Source organism: Haemaphysalis longicornis, unplaced genomic scaffold (assembly GCF_048455015.1).
Source record: "Haemaphysalis longicornis isolate Haplotype H1 unplaced genomic scaffold, Haemaphysalis longicornis Haplotype H1 scaffold_1, whole genome shotgun sequence".
NCBI lineage: Eukaryota > Metazoa > Arthropoda > Arachnida > Ixodida > Ixodidae > Haemaphysalis > Haemaphysalis longicornis.
Window position 1 is genome coordinate 434,430,094 of NW_027526203.1, and position 19,926 is coordinate 434,450,019.

The 19,926-nt window shown below is 46.1% G+C and overlaps 1 protein-coding gene and 1 pseudogene across 6 annotated transcripts in view; both read left to right on the forward strand.

Annotated features, from left to right (window-relative positions):
• Nucleotides 1-16,738, forward strand: part of LOC144155763 (dnaJ homolog subfamily C member 7-like) — a 77,471-nt gene extending 60,733 nt beyond the window's left edge. For all 6 annotated transcript variants that reach the window (XM_077687405.1, XM_077687403.1, XM_077687402.1 and 3 more), the window contains exons 6-11: nt 4,122-4,286; nt 4,938-5,029; nt 5,128-5,201; nt 7,567-7,713; nt 16,120-16,272; nt 16,355-16,738. In XM_077687405.1, coding sequence (XP_077543531.1) covers nt 4,122-4,286; nt 4,938-5,029; nt 5,128-5,201; nt 7,567-7,713; nt 16,120-16,272; nt 16,355-16,482 — 759 coding nt within the window. In that variant the 3' untranslated portion in view covers nt 16,483-16,738. The remainder of the gene's footprint in view (nt 1-4,121; nt 4,287-4,937; nt 5,030-5,127; nt 5,202-7,566; nt 7,714-16,119; nt 16,273-16,354) is intronic.
• Nucleotides 14,710-14,839, forward strand: LOC144156385 (U1 spliceosomal RNA; annotated as a pseudogene).
• Nucleotides 16,739-19,926: the final 3,188 nt, after the last annotated feature.

Genomic DNA, 19,926 nt, shown 5'->3' on the forward strand with positions numbered 1-19,926 from the left:
ACTAGCGACATGCTAGGCGCGGCAAACAGGTCCCTCCAAGTCCCTGATGCTCGGAAAAGGCTTAGCATTGCCACAGTTATACAGCCACTTTTTTACGAAGACGCGCCGACTTGATCACCAGCGCAATCTTTCACTGCACTATCACCCCCTCTCACGATTTTCAGCAATGGTGTCACTCTGCCGGGCGGTGAAAAGTTTTAGCTGCTGCGGTGTATGCCATATCGTGCATACACCGCGCAGTGGGCTCCTTGTCAGCCGTGCCGGCAGATGCTTGCTGTGGTTGCGCGTGTAGCGGCGTTTCCGCCTGCAGACAATCTGTGTTTTTGAGCGTTATTCATACCTTGTAAACGACGTGCTATATCGACAAACTCAGCTAAGCTCGTGTGACGGATAGTGATGATAGACATTCGTCCCTACAAGGATACGCCGTGCCGCAGGTGCCAGAGCGCCACTCGCCGGGACCGCACCCGCGTTTCCCCCAGAGCCGGGAACGATTCTACAGCATTTAAAGGGGTTCACCAATAGCGGCACAGGTTGGTTCAGTGCTTCATGCGTCATAGAGGCTGCGATAGAGCCGGAACTACATCAGAGCGAGGGAGTATGGAGGCGAGGAAGCGGTAGGTAAACAAGGAAAGAAAGAAACTACCTTTTTTGCGTGTTTGTGCGGCCCCTGCTTTTCGCAGCGGTGTAATATTTGGTATACGTTGTCATGAAGGGGTACGATTGAAATGGCGACCTTAGGAAGGCTATTTAGGGCCTCTTTGAAAAAAGAAGACACAAACTTTTTTGCTGCTCATTGCGTGAATTAGGATGAGAAAGAATGCTTTGCCACTGTCTGCTAAGGGGGATTGTGACTCGCCAATTTTGCTGAAGGATCATTTCCCAGTTAGTGAGAAGCAGGTCACGATGGTGCAGATGACGGTGTACCGTGGTGTGCGCATGGGGAAATATTTGCTTGGAGCCAGGTGACATCATATTCTGATGGAGAACAGTTATACAAAAGACATTCAGGGGAGGATCGCACGAAGGTATTGCAGCTTTCAGCGGCAGCTGTAACCGCTGCGATGTGATGGGCCGGACGGAGTGACAGTGAAAATAATTTTGCAATGATTTACACATCTTCCAGCACAGGTGCATTGCATCTAATTTATAACATTCACAAAGGCCAAATCCTCGCACCACGACCTGTTCCGTAGCTATTTCCCCCCCCCTCTCTCTCTCTCTCTCTCTCTCTCTCTCTCTCTCTCTCTCTCTCTCTCTCTCTCTCTCTCTCTCTCTCTCTCTGTGCGTGCACTTGTTTGTTTGTAGGAGAAAGAGGGTTAGAGAAGGCATTGTTAGAAGCTTTACCATGTGGTGTTCTGCGCCAACTCTCAAAGCTCTCCTCTGTGGTTTGCACGATCGCTGCATGTATGAAATGTGGGCCGTTATTGTGGCGGCCACGAAGTTGTGTACGCACAGACTTCATCCTATTTCCAGGTTTCAGCATAATTTTCTAAAATTAACTAGTTTCTCACCTAGGCTACTTACAAAACACCACCCAAAAAGCAAAAATTTAATTGTATTCAATATGTGAACGACTAGCTGTCACTACAAATAATTCATTTATTCCATAACCCAAATACATTATTCAATTGTTTTAATTAAATAAACACATTATAACTGCTACATTGTTGTATGCAGTGCCGTTTCAAATGGAATACACATTATTAACTCAATGAAGTGGGTGATGTATCCTTGGTAAGGCACAGTCTGTCGCATAACTTGCAGAGAGCACCAAATAAATTTCCAAGAAGTTGTTTAAAACAGCATGTTGGCATTGGCTCACTTTTCTTTCTGTTGGTGATCCTGTGCTTGTTCTCTCTGACCCTACGGTATGCACTATGTTTTCTCGGCGAAGCAGTCTTTTAAACTCTGCCTTTCTTTATTTATTGTCAGAGTAACGGTTATGGACTCTATCACTCTAGTGAATCTTTGCTGCGGTGCACTGTGCCAATGTAGCATCAGTTACCGCTGGCTGTGAATGTTGCATTACCCTCGCATTATAGTCATTTGAGTTTTTTAACAAGTCTTTTATAATGAACGCAATATAGGAACCAGCGCATGCCGCGCTCGCATTTCCTAATGCGAAGACCCAGGGCCAGTAATGTGGTGATGCACTGAGCTTGCTGCCGCCGCATACTCTGTCGCAGGTACCAATTGTGCATACCATGATTGGCTGTTAAGCTCCTGTCGCACGACCCATAGTTCTGTTGCTGATAGGCTTTCAGTGTATCCCATTCTATGTAGGTAACCCATTTGCTGCTTGCGCTGTATAGAAATGCAATTGAATCTCGCTTAGTAAAAATTTTAGAATTCTTGAAAATAAAATATGACCCTGTTGACACGTCTCACTTGCATTGCTTTCAGTGCACTAGACAGATATTTTTTAGGGCATCCTATAAGTTAGCGACCATGTTGGCATTGCCAGCGAGAATGAATGAATGAATGACCTTTATTTGGGAAGAGGCCTGAGGCCCTGGTGGGGGTTGGGGGGAAAAGGAAAAGGGGAGACCCGTATTACAAATAATGATCACACGACATTATAATCGTTTAGAGTTCCTCTTCCGGTTAGCTGCAGGTACGGTTTGGAAAAATTTTGCTCCTTATTTAACGGGGCCATGAAAACAAAATGCAAGTTGGGTTCATTCGAAAAATTATCTCGTTAAAATTACACTGACACAAATTTTAATGCAAACTTTACTGAAGTAAGCTACGCAATGAGGAAAACAGAAACTGATGACTTATTATGGGCAGCTCATCACAATTGGCTGAGGCCGACAAAATGCAATGCAAATTAAACAGGAATTATAAGCTTGCAGAATGAGATATTTGCACTTAAATTTAGTGCGTTCTTTTTATAGCAGTAACAATGGTGGGGTCAACAATGGAAGTTACAAATGAACTCGTAAACATAAAGGCACCAGTGCGTACAACACACACTAGGCCGGCCGAAGCTGCACAGCTGTCGGGCACGCTGCACTTGCCTGGCACGACACTGGCCAACTGGCATAAGCGACATCGCCACTTACGTGACCGTCTGTCGAGCATACCCAGTCTTTCACAAACGGTTACTATGACCCGCAACGTAAGCCAGGTACAAGTCAGGCCAAAAACAGAGCAGGTGCAAACAGTAGTCCTCAGAGTGGTATTGTCCCGCCATCTGTGAAGGCAACACAGAAGTCTGCTTCGCCATTTGCAGCAGCCGTAGTCAACATACTAACTTTCATGTTAGTTACGTTTCCTGAAGACATCATCACTGGCATCACAAAACACACAATTTAGCAGGAGAATTAAAATTTTGGCTTAAAATGTTTTTCCTCAGGGAATAAAGCATTGTTTGCTGCCGGACAAGCTCTGGGAGAACTAGAAAACACAATTTTTTATATAAAACAAATTTTTATTTTGTGAAATGTCTGTTTGGATGAAAAATATTGGAAATGCACTGTAAGAAAAAAATCACTGCTTTAAAACAGCTTTGCAGGGTGACAACGAAGTGCATGCCAGGCACTATCTTGTCAAAAACTTCACACAACTGTTAAATGCATCCAGTCATCCTAACCCCTCTCTTGAAACGTGAAAGTAATAGTCTCTGTCAGCACTTATGAAATGCACTTGCCGTGCCAGTATGATGTGCACGCTGTAACAACACATGTCCAAGCAAAAACTGAAGCTCTTGATGAGGCATCACCTTGCGAAAACCAAAAGTGGTTGCGATATGCAATGGGCACTGTTATTTTTAGAGCGCCAGGCTTTGGCTGGGTGCCATATTTGCAAACGGGTGGAATTCTGAGTTCCCAATTGGTAGTGCACTATTTGAAGCTGGTTACAACTTACAACACTAATGGGGCACATGTGGCTGGATTAGGGCCTGTCAAGAAAATACTGGAGCTCGATAATTTTGAGTGCGTGCTGATGTTTTGTAGACGTGCTACATCACTCCTGGCTTCAAAAAGAATACTTGATCAACTTCTTCATCCTGATATTATGTATCGTTAGCAAGAAATGTGCTTATTTATTTGCTCCCAAACAGTTTTCCTGTGTGGACTGTGTCATTCACTGGCACTGTTCGTTTTTCTTAATAGAAAGCACGTCTGCTCAAGTCGAAGAAGGATGAAGGCAACGAGGCATTTAACAGTGGCAACTACCAGGAGGCATTTAATGCCTACACAAGTGCTCTTGGAGTGGACCCCAGCAACAAGCTTGCAAACTCAAAACTGTACTTCAACCGTGCCACTGTTTGCTCAAAGGTACAGTCACTTGACTTCCAGTGGGTGGAAACTTCGATTGTCCTTAACATTTCTAGGTGGATGGGGGCAATGGGGCTAGCTGTATTGATATATAGGGCTGTGTCTGCTGTTCTGTTAGCTTCAATGTACTGTTAGCTAACCGTAGATTGCATTTACAATTGCAGTGTAGTTACTTTAGTAAGAAGGCCGGAAATTTTTCTAAAGTGTAATAAGCTGCAGCCACCTTAATGTGCGAACACCCTTGTTCTGCAGTGGCATGCGAGGGTATAGCTCATTCGAATCGGCTGTCCAAGGCTCACCCTTTTTGGAACACTTTGGGTACATGTTGATTGCCTTGAGTTTTCTACCCACAAAGCAAATGGATGCTTACCAAAGAGTAGATGTCAGCTTGGACAGGCTGGTCCCAGCTCACATTTACTCGTGGGCAGTGTTTGGTCGCCGTCGTAAATGCGATGGCATGGACCCAAGTCGCGAATCGCGAAACCTCTGTGGAGGGGCGGAATTTCTCGGGATGTGCCCACAGTGTTCCAATACAGGGTTGTGCGAAATGCTTTATATTGGAGCTATTTGTTTGAAGTCTGTCACATGTCAATCAAGTGTAATCTACTGTTCATAAAACGGTCCCTTTTTGTTCGCCAAAATTTCACGCAGATTAATAAGCTCAACCAAACAGTTGAAGACTGCACAACTGCCATTTCTTTGAATGAAGATTACCAAAAAGCCTACCTGAGGCGTGCCAAAGCGTAAGTAATTGTAGTGGTCATAGTGTTCTTGGCTTGTGCATTGTCCGCAAAGAGGAGCAGTCTTATCTAATAACTCACTCCATCTGCATTTGTTCTAGCTACATGGATCTGGAAATGTATGAAGAGGCTGTGCGAGACTATGAACGCATCTGGCGGAAGGACCACACTCGAGGTATGTTACCTTTGTTGCAAGGGTTGCCCAGTGGAAGCGCATTGGCACATAAAACAGATTGTATTACAAAGGCTTCTCTGATTTACCATTTAGCCATATTGCATGAATTGAGGGGCATAAAAAAGTGCTTGGAGGACGCTTGATGCAGCCGACTTTTGTTAATTCATTCATGATTAATTTTACCTGCTAACTCTGTTATATTTAGTGGTCCTGTTGGGTATAAAGTTGTGTATTTCGGCATTGGCTTTATTGTTTTTTTATTTCTTAGCAGTTATGCCAGGTGAAGTGTTTCATGTGCCATATAAACCATTCTATAGGTTGTGGGGCTCTCCGATTTAATACAGCTCAGGCTGCAAAGATGCCCACCACGAGTTCGAGCGAGCCAAGCCATCGGTCAGAGTCAGTTCCTGCCACATGTGTGCAATCACTCAGAGAGGAAGAAATAGCTGAAGCTTTGTCTTTTTTTTTTTTCTTCTTTCCATACACAGGAGGAGATGATGGAAAGATAGCACTTACAGAACTGTGTTTATCTATGGAATGTTGCAATTCAGCAACAGCTGTGCTAAACACACCAAGCCCTGGGGAGAAAGGGGGTTCCTGCTGGCTGCTACGCAGCAAGCCACTTGACGTAACCGGGCAACGCAGGCACTTGACAGCTGTCATTTAACGGTGCGAGCTGTCAATGCGCTGGATGGTAATCAGCGTTGGCGGCGGTCAATGTAGGCCAAAACTGACCGCGTAAACAATATCAACTAAAATGAGTAGAGAGCAGGAAGTCAGAGGGTCAGTGCATGCAATAACTGAGCCTGGTATGTGCCACTCTCTCACACGAGTGGGGAGAACAGTGGCAGCCCTGTAAGTGAAAGCCTAGAAGCTATAGGCATGCATGTTACCTTGGGTTCAGGTGCTCGGGTCAGTTCCCCTGGGGAACCCGCATGTGGCTGTGCACAAGAATGACCAGGCGGAAGCGAAGGCTATTTCACACCCACACAGCCTACACACCACAGTGCATTGATCAACCAAAGTTCCCTGCAAAAGAGAGGAAAGGCACGCAAGGGAAAATCCTCCTTCCACTGGTAGTGGTTCAGGGATCTAACTTAAAATCTCTCAAGGTACACCCTCTGTATAGCTCAACACCTCTGCTTGAGTTGAAAAAATGAACAAACACCCTGCAGTAAAACCCACCGGAAATGTCATTTTTTTATTTTCGATGCTTGTCTGTCATCGGCACTGCCACCTGCTGAACTCGCTCATCATAGTTGTCAGACTTTCCTCAACGGGCAAAACCCTGCCCAAGAACACTGGTTCAATCCCGGCCATGGTGGCTGCTTTTCCGGTGGAGGCGAAAGGCAAAAATGCTAGTGTGTCGAGATTTCGGCGCACGTTAAAGGACTCTAGGTAATGAAAATGAATTCGGAGCCCTCCACTACGGCATGCCTCATAGCCCGGGTGTAGCGTTGGCGCGACGATCCCCATAATCATTTAATGAGGGCAGAAGCCTTGTGCTTTATACGATGGCACAGTCAAGTCTTAGAAACTTTCAATCATCATCTGATGTGACCGGCAGCAGTCTCACTCGGAACTCATGAATGAAGTCCACCACTTTTTCTTATTTGAGGTGGCCTCATGGGACAACCACAAAAACATTTCTCCCGGGCCTGCCAGACTTGTGCTCATTACCCTTCACTTTGGCACACTCTCATCACATATATCTTAATATATCTTGAAACACTGGAATGAACTGCCTCCGAGTTCCAGCACTCATCCCAGAGTGCTGGCATAGTATAAAACACAAAATAGGAACTAAATACACGAACAAGAATTTAGGATTAATGGAAACTAACGAGGGACAATGGCAATGGTTCGGATGCTTGTGCTCTCATGGTTGCCTGGTTAAAATTTACATTTATTGACCACTGTACAAGACGAGAGGAGACTTTCACACGGATTTGGTTCATATGGTAGATTGCCTTGCTGTAAGCATGGATCAAATTTGTGCATGGAGAAACTGGAGCAGCACCAGGAATACATGGCATAGAATTTTGGTGTAGTTTCGTGTGACCTTATTCAAAAAGGGAAAGCTAATGTGCTAGGTGAAAATCATTGCATGCAGTGCACTGAATCTATTGTCCAGATTAACTGTCCATAGGTAGCTGGTGCTGTAATACACATGTCTCTTGGCCGATAATGGGTATAAGAGGGGCAGAGCACAACTTCAATATGAGACTAATTTTTAGCAAATGTGCCAAGAATACTGATCGATATTTTTTTTATTGGATTTCATGCTGAAGCACTGTCAGCTGTTCCAAATTGTATCCCGTTGAGGTTGCTGTGTGCAATTTTAGTGTGCTGCTCACTGTTTCAGAGAACAAGCGACTTCTTGATCAGGCAAAATTGGAGCTGAAGAAAAGCAAGCGCAAGGATTACTACAAAGTGCTCGGAATTCCCAAAGATGCCACTGTGGATGACATCAAGAAAGCCTACAGAAAGCGTGCCCTTCTCCATCACCCAGGTAATCAACTTTTATGGGTTCCTAGGCTGTGGCCGCCGTCCAGAGACAAGCACTTGGAAGGCACTCGGAAGGGATAGTGATGGTGAAAACAAGTCGCAGTGAATGGCAGACGTATGTTGCACCACCTCTGCGTCGGGGCTCATTATTTGCACGTACTTCGTGATGGGGGACACTGGAACAATCCCCAATGGAGCTAGCAGCACTGGAAGTGGGGGTGGACATGCAAAAATTACCCAAGTATCTGAGATCTTACTGCCCTCGGGCCTGTTCACAGGAAGTGCATAGCAAACCTAACGTGCTTCAAGTGCACCCATTCCTGTTTTCAGTGTGGCACAAATGCTAGCGACCGACACGGGGAAAAAATGCACGGGGAACTATTTTGAGAGGCACACGATGGGCACCTCCCTGGCTTAGTGGTCGTTTTGTGCATGGAGTGAGTGAGGCACAGGTGGAAGCTAGCAATAGGAAGAATACCTAACTCGTGCGAAATACCGGTCGAATTGGCTATCTGTACAGTTGAAGTTTTGACTGCTTGTGGGTGACCTTGGCCAGATAATCGCTCTATCAGCTGTTAGCAAATGCGTGTAGCACCGCATTCATGGAATTTACCATTACCATGCTAGATTTCCACGCCAAGTTCAGAAAAATGCCGTGTTCAGCAGCACAAGTTGGTCTAAAAAGAGTTTAATATGTATATTGCCAATGAAACTATTTTGTACATTATTTTCGAGGCCAGGAATTACGTAAACTGATCGGTAGGCCTTGGCTTCCAAAGTTTTCTCAATAATTTTAATTTATAAAGCCTTCCTTTTTGTGCTGGTTTTCAGAACGAAGCTTTTGATGTGAGAATTAGTGCATGTTTAGCCAGTCACTAATGCGTTGATTCCCATAAAAACCTTTATAAAATAACGAAAATTGAACATGGCTGACAGAGTGGCATCCTTAGGCATGTGAGGCTTGCCTTAAGTCTTCCAGGGTTCACTATCTTCATCAGCAGTAGCTTATCTGTGTCTACTGCGGGATATACCTCCAGTTTTTCCTGTGCTCCGATGCCCTAATTCATTCTTTGCCTCTAAACTTCCTTACTTCGTTTCTTCATTGAGTCAATGGTCTATCTCTTCTTCTAGTCCCATCTTCAGCAATCACTCTGTTACACTGGTTGTCAGTTCATCCCGTTATGTGCTGCCCAAGTCCACTTATTCCTCTTAATTTCAGCTGCGGTGTCTCCCACTTGAGTTTGTTCCCTGATCCAAGGCTTGTTTCCTATCCCTAACCGTTACTTTTGTCATCCTTTGTTCCTTTGCTCGTTAGGCTAACCTCAGTTTTCCTGGGAAGTTTTTAGTTGAGCGCCAAGTCTGCCCTACAGCTCGCAATGGTTCATGGCTTTGGCAAGTTGGTGCATAATTACAAAGAGGGGAACAGCGCAACACAGATGAAACACAAGAAGAAGAAAGCGGCAACCACGAGCGCTGACCACAAACACTCAGCCGTTGAGTCCGCAAGATCGCTGAATTCCCGCCATGCAGCAAGAATTTGCAAAATTTTGCAGTCCGAGTGGAATAAGCAAGTGCGGTTCTACCAAGAGTGCCTTACCTTCATGGACAGTCTGCACAACTCCGACCTGGCAGGAAGTGGAGGGAATTCAGCGATCTGGTGGACTCGACGGCTGAGTGTTTGTGGTCAGCGCTCGTGGTTGCCACTTTCTTCTTGTATTTCGTCTGTGTTGCACTGTTCCCCTCTTTGTAATTCTGCCCCACAGGTCATCAGCAGCAGTGTGCATTGGTTGTATACCTTTTTGTCAGTGACGAAAGTAGCCTGCCGTTCATTATTTCAGAGTGCTTGCCGAACACACTTCAGCTGATTCTGATTTTATGATGGATTTCTTTCTTGCGGCTGTTACTCCAGGACCTTTTGAAGCGACAATCCAAGATTTTCGGAAAGGGATGTGCGAAATCATTGATTATTCTTTTGTTGGCTTGTATGCTCAAGGGAGCATATGCACAGTATTCATGAATTCTGAACATCCTTCCTCGAAGTTCTGGCACAGATCGTCGGGACCGTACCGTTGGGAAGGTCTACACACATGTGACTAGTTCTTAAAAATGCTGGGTATACCGAATTCGAAGACCCCTAGCTACAGGGAAGTTGCCTACAAACTAGACATCAGCAGCCGGGAATTTTGGATGGCACACTGAGGCACATTTTGGAAAGACACTTTCTTGGCAATATCATCGTGCACAACACTACAGTTGAACCTCGTTATAACGAAGTAGTATGAGGGCAGTAAATTAGTTCACTATGTCCGATACTCGTAACAGTGTGGGTAAAAATCTGCTTCAAGAAATGGGCAATCTGGCTAGCGCAAAAATTTCAGATACAAAAACACTATATGCGAGGCTTGGAGTCTACTACAAACGGGGTAATCCTTTCCTGTCTCCTTGTGGCATTTCAAACTAAATGCATCAGAACACGAGAAAGTGAAATTACAACACCACAAAGTGTGTTCGACAAAAGAGGCCTGCGTTCTTATTTGTAGTAGGATGTGATCTTCGTCAGGTGGCTTTTCACAGCACCGAGCTGGATGAAGTTTTCCACATTGTCCACGCACAAAAAGGCCTTTTCTACTTCCGCAGTTTTTGCAAGTAGCCTATCAGCCTTCCTCAAATATTTCTTCGTTATAGCCGATATCACATGCTGCTCTTAGCGGTTTGGTTTCGTTATAAACAGAATAGGTGTCACTGAAATAAAATGTGGCCAACCAAAGTTTGCATTTAGTTCGCTATAGCCAATAATTCGCTATATTGTGTTTGTTATAACAAGGTTTAACAGCATAAGGAATGAACATTGATTGCCACCACCGCCATCAAGTATGGTTTATTAAGGAAAGCCACGAACTTGGCAGTGACGGGCTGTAGTCGATGGTTTTCGAGGTGCCTCCATTCATCCTGCATTGCTCAGGCAATATTTTTCTTTCCACGATGAAGCTTAAAGTCATCATTTGGTTTGATGTGCAACCGTATAAAGATGTGCATATGAAGTCATGGCTATTTTCAAGTTAAAATAAGGGGGACTCCCCCTTTTCTAGCTGTCCTGAAGCTGTGGCATACAAATTTACCAAGTTGTGTATTCCTGTTGGCAGACATGTGGAAACATTTCTGGCCTTTTACTGGGACCGTAGAATTGTTGTAAAACATTTTTTACGGAGTCATTTGACCTAAGATATAGTGTAGAATGTCACACTGTGGTAAGCTGTGTACTGTGCCTAAAGTGATCAAGAGGATATGGAAGCATGCTTACTTGCACAAAAATGTGAAGAATTATTAAAATAGAATCTGTCTACATTAAACAAGTCATGTGACAAAAAATACCCAGTTTCGTGGAATTGAGCTTGTACTGCTAGTTGTTTTCTGAGGCTGCAGCTGCACTACACGGGTGGTACCAAATAGCAGTTGCTCAAGGGAATATCAGTTGTATTCAGAATGAGCCACATGGCAGCTGGTGAACACTGTCCCCCATCGATGGCCAAAAGCGTTCTCCACAATGTGTGTTCCCCAGTACAGTTGGGGAATTTCTCCTCAGAGGGGCACAAATGGGCAGCATTAACAATCTCCTTATCGTAAGGTATTTTAGACAACTTTTCAGTGATGCGAAAAGGTATAGGAGGATACACTCACAGCCCATGAAATATATTTTAAGCTGGCCTCCTTCCTGCACGGTTAGAGAATAGCCTCGTTCTAGTTCACTTGATCCATTTGCCTTCTCTCCTTTGAGTGGGTACGTGAATTCTGTTACGAGTATGTGCCAAGTGTTCACGACAAGAGGACATTACGAAACCACCGAGTGATTCCAAGACAGCTTTGCTATTGTGTGCTTGAGGACTTCACAATGAGAACTAGTCAGCAGTGTGTAGTGTCAAGTGCTAGGGCAGCTGAAGTGGCTGTTGGCATTGGGGAACTTCATTTACTGCTAAAAGCTGTTCACACTTCTTTTCTCTTGTTTCCCAAGGCCTTTACATTTTGTGGCATTGATGCTCACCACAATTCTCTCTCTCTCTCTCTCTCTCTCTCTCTCTCTCTCTCTCTCTCTCTCTCTCTCTCTCTCTCTCTCTCTCTCTCTCTCTCTCTCTCTCTCTCTCTCTCTCTCTCTCTCTCTCTCTCTCTCTCTCTCTCTCTCTCCCCTCTCTCTCTCTCTCTCTCTCTCTCTCTCTCTCTCTCTCTCTCTCTCTCTCTCCCCCCTCCCTCCCCCCCCCCCTTCTTGTTGCCGCGGTGGCTCAGTGGCTAAGGCGTTGCGCTGCTGAGTACGAGGTCTCGGGTTCGATTCGCGGCCACTTCTCTGATGGAGGCGAAAAGCAGAAACGCTCGTGTGTACGAGATTTCGGCGCACGTTAAAGATCCACAGGTGGTCAAAATTAATCCGGAGCCCTCCACTACGGCGCGCCTCATCGCCTGCGTTGCGTCGGCGCGTTAAACCCTACAATCAATTAATCAATCAAAACTCTCTCTCGCTCTCTCTTGCAAGAAATGTTAAGTGGGCCCGGGGCTATATGTGGCATTGCCATAAACAATGCATTGCCCTGCCATTCATGGCAATATCACTAAAGTTCTACTTCATGTCACTGTCCTGTCCTCCCCTGCTTGAACAGCTGCCCTGGCACTTGGGTTTCCTCTTTACGGTTGCACCCGCTGGCGCTCTGCTAAAGGAGGGCAGCGACAGCTACTTGTTTTGGACAGTGGGCCCATGCAGTTGGCACATGTGTTGAGGTTTTGGGAATGGTAGAGTTCAGGCAGAGGCAGGATCAGTTAAAGCGTTTAGTAATCATCTTCAGGATGGACATGGAATGCCAGAGCAGTAACCATCAAAAGAACACCGGTGCTAGTGTGCTTGGCCGAACAGCCTGAAGCACAGAAGGAAACAAACACGTGTGCGCGATGCAACTCTGTGCGAAAAGGAAAAATAAGATGGAAAAAGGAAGCTTCAATACAATGCCTGTGCATCGAGATTTTGGTGCACGTTAAAGGGGCCATGCAGACAAAATACAAGGTTGTTTTATTCGAAAGATTTGGTGTTTTATAGTGCCCCCAGCGCTCTTCCAGCACCAAGTGATGCTTTATACACTGAGAAATTATTCAATTTGAGTTAAAATTTTGATTCTCCCGCCAAATAGTGTGTTTCGTGACGTCTGCGATGACGTAACAAGGAATTTCAAGTGCGTTTTACAGCCTGCAGCAGACTGTGCAGCCTTGTTTACCGTTTTTCCTCCTAGATGGCGCCACCATACTGCTCTTTGCTTTCCATTCACCTTTGCTTTGTTTTTGACCGTATTTGCACCTGGCTTGTTTTTGTTACGCTAGCTAGCAATCGTTTCGTGAAACATGGGGCATGTTCGACAAATAGGGTCACGTAAGACAACATCACTTACGCCAGTCGGCCAGTGTCGTCTGAGACGACCCCAATGTGCTGCACTGCTGCGCAACTATAGCAAGCATAGTGCGTGCAGTACCATAGCAGTACACAGTGGTACTTCTATGTTTACGTGTACTTCATACCATAAAAAACCTCGTATAATACGGAGGTGTAATTCGGGGACCGCAAAATCAGAAAAAAAGTTTTCATCCGCATGTAATGCGAGGTAAAGAGCACAGAAAACATTTCCTTGCAGTTACCGTTCAGTCATTGTCAGTTTTCACTGGCACTGTCTGCCGACGTCCGTTCAGTCATCGTCAGGTTCGCTCCCGCTGTCTCCTGAAGTCGCCTTGTCGGAAATGTCTTCCCACAGAAAGTGGTCCTCAGTGCCATCAAGGGCGTTCGAGATGCCGCATTTCTTAAGAGCGTCTGACGAGCTCCTCTGGGATGCTGGCTCACGCATCCGCGATCCAGCCACAAAGCACCGCTGGAGAAGCCCGCGTCAGCCATCCGGTAGCTGTCACTTACGGGTCTCCTGACCTCATCCACTCTTGGTAGCAGGACCTGATGCAGTCTTTGAAAGGCTTGTTGATGCAAATGTCTAGCGGTTGCAGCTGGGATGTCATTCCTCCTGGAATCACAATGAGTTCGGTGCGGGGTTCGCGCAACAACTTCTTCACGGAATCAGCCAGGTGGCAGCGAAAGGCGTCCAACACGAGCACTGATGGGAACCCCCAACAGTGCTCCAGGCCGCCGACACCACACAGACTTTATCCAGTCAAGCACCACCCGCGAATGCTGCCTTCGGTGACGCCGAACTGCCGTCCTGTGGCGCAATTTCTGGTGGTCTCGGCACATAAAAATAACTTTTATTTTAATTGCAGCCGAATACTGCCTTCGTGCACCCGACATTGTGATAGACTTGCGGTGAACGTGCCGATCCTTCGCGGAGTCAAAACAATCAAAATGGCACCGGCTGAGAGAAGCAGCAGCCAGCTAACGCCACCGCAAGATGGCGCACCCTCCGCTTAAACCGAAACCGAAAGTGCAAATTTTCGGCTGAAAACTTTGGGATCCACATATAATACGAGGCACAAATTTTACATAGTAAAATTTGGAAAAAAAACCTCGTATTATACGCGGGTTTTTACGGTAACTCCCATAGCGCGAATAGCTCGTTCTGCAAGCTTATAAGCCTTGTGTAACCTTCATTTGCTTTTGCCGGCCTCGGCCAATCTCTATGAGCTGCCCATAATACATCTCAGGTTCTAGTGCAGGAAATCTAGGGTGAAGCCCCTTAGGGGGCTCGGGCTGTCGGCGTCTGTCATCATCACCTCAGTCAGTGTACTTATAAAACACCGGGACACTCATTTTCTAATGCCTCATGCTCATAATGCGTACTAAAAGAAAAGTGTATAAAAACCGGTTCAAAATAAACTAACATGATTTAAAGATTTTTGGAATGCTCCCTGTCCGCTTCAGCAGTCGCCAAGCACATGCAGAAGCTGCTTGTAGACGGTTTGTTACACTCAGGTACCCCACTGGTTCTCGACGCTAGGCCTGATCGATTTGTTGCTCTAAGCAAGAAAAGGCATACTTACCTGGTGCCGGGGCCTCGTTGAACAACAAGGACGAGCCCCCAGGGCAAGTTCGGGCATTGCACTGTGCTCGCGTTGACCCCTGCCACTACCCCAAACAGGGGCAAACGGGGCATGCAAATTGCTTAAAGCCAGTTCAATGCAAGAGAGGGCGCCACCGCCTCAGCAAGTGCGTGATCCCTCCTCTCACCGGTGCTTCTCCGGCACACAATCAGCGCGCGCGCCGTGTGGGAAGACAGACTTACAATCTTTGAATATACTTATACACTGCATGCTGCACACCTCTTGACGTTTCACGTTAGTGGAGATGGCCTGGGATTATTTTTTATTTTTTTTGCCTAATTGTGTGGCTTATTTGAGCAAACTTTGTTAAAAGTGGTGTCAATAGATTCTAACAAGGCATTCTTTGGAATGAACCAACCTTGTGTTTTGTCTGCATGGCTCCATTAAGGATCCCCAGGTGGTCTAAATTAATGTATTGGGCCCTCCATTATGGCGTGCCTTATAGCCAAGGTGTAGCGTTAGCATTTAAAACCCTTAGAACTTGCATTTGGGGCATGATAACAAGACTTATGCCAAAAACGTGGCATTGTGCTTGCTGCTCACTCCTTGGTGCAGCCTATACAAGAAAGAATGCCAAGTAAACTTGGGGTACAAAGAAGAAGAAGAATCAACAGAACAGCATCTGAAATCGACATCCCCCCAAAATAAATGGCCACTAGCACAGGAATGTTCCACCGGACAGTTGGCTTGCATATTTGGGCCAGCTTGTGTTGTCATGATGGGCCAAGGCCAATGGTGACAATTTTGAAAAAAATTGATGGAATTGAGGAGTCGAATGAGTTTTTGCTCCTGGCACCTACCTCAACTTCCACTAGCCTTGTCTTCTCTTGTGCATCCTTTTTCTACTTTAGCAGAAGTGGTTAGTATCCTCGGGGCCAACACAAAAACGAACCGCCCTAGGGTTCCCTCATCGTGACTTGAAATGTGGCTGTTCTCCTTTCCGTGCTGCGAGCATGCTCAAGCAAAGAAAGCAACTCTCATCTCGCGAGAGCAGTCGTGTGCATTTTTGAAATGTTATTGAGAGAGAAGAGAGGGAAATGCACAAGGGGAGAAATGGTACTCTCAATGGCAGGTGGAAGAGGAGCTAGAAATGTGTGCAGAGAATGCGTGCCATGGCTACACATTTGTGACACAGTCCACTGCTACCAGCAGTTGGCATCAGGATTTCTCTTTGTCCATGCTGCATATGCACCATGTCTGTCATGCTGAAATTACGAGAAAGTTTATGAAACACATTTTAAAAAAGCCAAGTGGGAATTTAATAGTCTAAAGAGCAGCTGTCCTGACACGGACAGCTTTGTTAGCAGATTTTCAGCGGTAGCATTGTTGCTCCTTCTTTCAGATCGACATTCCAGTGCTCCTGAAGATATCAAGCGTGAACAAGAGAAAAAATTCAAAGAGCTGGGGGAGGCCTACAACATTCTCTCTGATCCAAAAAAGCGCATGCGTTACGACGAAGGCCGGGACCTTGATGAGATGGACAACTTTTCCTCGGGTAGGCTGCAAAACTCTTTCAGGGAGTTCAAAGTGCTGTGTCGATTTTTGTGGGGTGCTGACTCCTTGTTTCAATCTTTCAGATGCCAACCCTCATGTTTTCCGAACATTCTTTGAGGCTCCTGGATTCTTCTCGGCTAACGGAGGCACTTTCCAACATGACAACGGTGGATTTGGGTTTCCTGGAACCTTCAGCTTTCAGTTCGGATAAAGCTGGCTGTAAACATCTTCTTTCTTGTTAACTCTCAGAATGATCTACGTCATTCTACAATCACATGTTTTGCTTTTTTTTTTTTTTTTTTTTTTTTTCGTTTGTCAATCGGCTTGTTTCGAAAAAGTTTGTGTTGCATGCATGTTGATTCGTGTTACAGAAAAAAGACTGTTTGCATAAAGTGCGCAATACTTCATGTGCATGTGATCATGTCATACCCTAGAAGGCAGTCTCAATAAATCGCATTTCATCAGTGTTTGTGACTACATTCCTTGTCAATATGGTCGGTATGTCGAGGGCGCTAAGTGTAGCCACAAAAAACGCAAGAACGGCTTCCTCCCCCCTCTGGCGATGCTGATGAACGGGGGTAGGGGGCTGCATTTGCGTATGCAAAGAAAATGATCAGATGTGAACAACTCTTCGGCGAATTTACTCGTGATATGTGACGTAACTTCAAGGGAACGGGTATCTACAGCTGTTTATTAGTTAAATGGAAGGTGACCCAGCCGCAACTTACTGCCTTCGTAGCACAAGTAGACATGTCAAACCTTCTTGTTATGTGAAAGAACTAGTTAACTTGCTTAATCCATCCATCCTCGAAAGATGTTTTCAGTAAAAAACAAATTGTTCATTAGCTTCTTTTCTGCTGCCTGTGAGCAGGGGCAGTGTAAAGATGCTGCAGGATAGTTAGTGAGGCTCTTTGCCTATCTGCTCACTTCACTGCAAAGGCTGTCGAAAGAAGATAGTCTTCTGCCACCCGGGCCACGTAAATGCCTCCTTTTTCCCCTTCTCACATCACTCCCTTGCCCTCCCATCTCTCTGCTTTCACAATAAACACGGTGGCGGTTCGCTCAAGTCAATTATGTTTTCCTGCATTCCACAGCTCGTGCGCCATTTTTTGAAACCTTTCATGACTGTTTGAATGCTACCACGAGGTCTAGGCTCTTGCGTGAGCTCTTTGTATTTTGGGGTCAAAATGTTTTACACAGATTTCCGATGTGCTATCTCAAATCAAGTTTTGATTTAAAGAACACTGCCTTCACTGCCTATTATGAGGAGTATGGCACCAGATTTATTATCTTTTGGCTAGGTGGCTGAATCAAGGGACAGACAGACCACAATTATCGTGTTTAAAGGCTAGGTGCATACAATTTTTATCATATCTGGAAAATATCTAACGCGGGTATATTGAATTATTGCGTATATCGAACAGTCCCCTTGAAAATCCTATGCAAAAGTATAGCACCTTTGTACACTGATATCGAACTCGCGGCCATGTAACATTCCATATATCGAACGCCGCGCTGCAAGTGCTCCTGCAAGTCAAGTGTGCTTCTGATGCAGCTGTGGGCGTTGATGATGAATTCCTGCGTGTCGTGTCGCTTGGGGGGGGGTGGGGGGGGGGGGGGGTCTTCAATACTCACTAAGAAACCCTGTGCCTATAACACCTGTTCGACCTGCTGGATGCGCTAGCTTGGGGTCAGCCTCATGACGAGAACAGAGGGTGTGATTGGGAGGAGAAGGGGGAGGGGAAACGGACGGGACGCGTTGTGACCCAGCGGCGGCAATGCTGGCATGGAGACCGCTGCGGCGTGGTGTGTGTTTTGTTTGCAGCGACGTGTCCTCGGAGCCATGGTTGTGAAAAAAACGGAAGGATTCGGATTTTTTAGACGAAGGCTAACGTCATACCGGTGGTGGTCAGTGAAAATTGATTGATTGAAAATCATTAAGGCAGGAAGACCAGAGGTTCGAACGTGGGTAAGGGAAGTGTAAGGAGGGAAATGAAAGCCTATCACTGCAGCACTTATTCCCATTGCTGTACTTTCAGAGAAAGTAAGTCGTCGGTTGCAGAGGCATGGAAAATTCGAAATCCCTCGCAGCACATTTCCACACGACACTGCGCAGCAAGGTGACGTAAGGGGAAGGCAGCGCAGCCCGGCCGTTCTGAGGCGTGTCGTCACCGTCGTATGCATGTTCCTGCAGCTGGTTCCGCAAAGCGGCTTTGTTGCGGCTCTAGACTAGAGGCGTTCGAATACAAAAGACAACGGCGTTAAGTGCTACAGAGTGAGTTAGAGAGCTGTCGTCATTCCATGCGAAATTCCAGATGCCGCAACCGCACGTAAGCTGTGGCGGATCGCAACGGTGCAGCGATCGCAGCGGGGATCGCTGTTGCCGAAGAAGCAGACCTTAGTAACGACTCGGATGATGTTCCTAGTGTCACCAAGTGCGTATGGAAGCCGAGCTTGCGTCGGCATTCAGCGTAATACGCGGTGTGACGGCGCAGCGGACGGCGCTGGGCTTTATCGTTTGAAAGGCGTTATGAAGCTTAAAGTTTGGTTAACCCCATGAAGAAGAAGGTAAAGCAAGTGATGCTCGCGGACTTTTTTCGTGCTAAATAAAGTGCGGTGGTCACGACCTCGGAAAGCTGTCAGTGATGTGCGGAGTTTTCGGATAAGCTTCATGTGGGCATATTTTACGTTTCGAATTATCGATATATCCAACTACTATTATCACGATCCCCTTCGAGTTCGATATATCCGGGAAGATTCAAAATATGACAACTGAAATACGCGTATCCACAGCGCAAACGAATAAAAATCTGCGATTTCGAAACTGAAATTGAGAAGAGCGCGGCCATTAAGGCCAGGCTGAAGCGACGTTGCAGCCGGCGAGCAAGTGGCCGGCCGGCCAGAGTAAACCTGCATGCAACGCTTTGCCCTCGCACTCGCAGCAGCCGTAGGACAAGCACGCCCAGCAGAGCTCGACCGGTTCTGGCTGGCCGGAGGAACAATTGCACCTGGCTGGCCGCGATGTCACTTCCACTAAATGGCTGTTTGCACGACCCGCCAGCAGGTGCGGTGTTGCCTGTGACAAAGCTATTTTAAATGTTTCTAACAATGCATTGCATGGGGGGTACCAGTCATATCCCAGTAGGTAGTAAATTTGTCAAAGGTGAATTTTGAGTGCAGTTGGCATTTAAGTAGCCCAAGAAGGACTATTGTCTTTAAAAAGGAATATCCAATTGCGTTTCGCACACTATGCGGCGAGTCCAGAATTAATAAACAAAAGGAGTCCCACTATTTTAACTCCACACGAGCATTCAAGTGCTTCGATAAAATTGCGCCATGCTGCAGGTACACCAGTACAATGTGCGTCATGTTCACTGTCGGTGGATTGAATGAATGAATTTATTTGAATAAAACTTAAAAGCAGGCGTAATGTCACACCTAGAGATGGACACCGGAACGCCTGCTGGTGTGGGAGGCGGGAAAAGGGGATATGCAGATAGGGACAAGAGATGGAGAGAGAATAAATGTAGGGTAAAAAGAAGGAAGTGGTCGGTTGTAATTGTGCTGTTCCTGTTCCATTACGTCACAGGGGCAGTGTGAGCGAGTGCTACTCACAGGCTCACTAAATTGGACAGCAACTCTTTGGGAGGCTGCC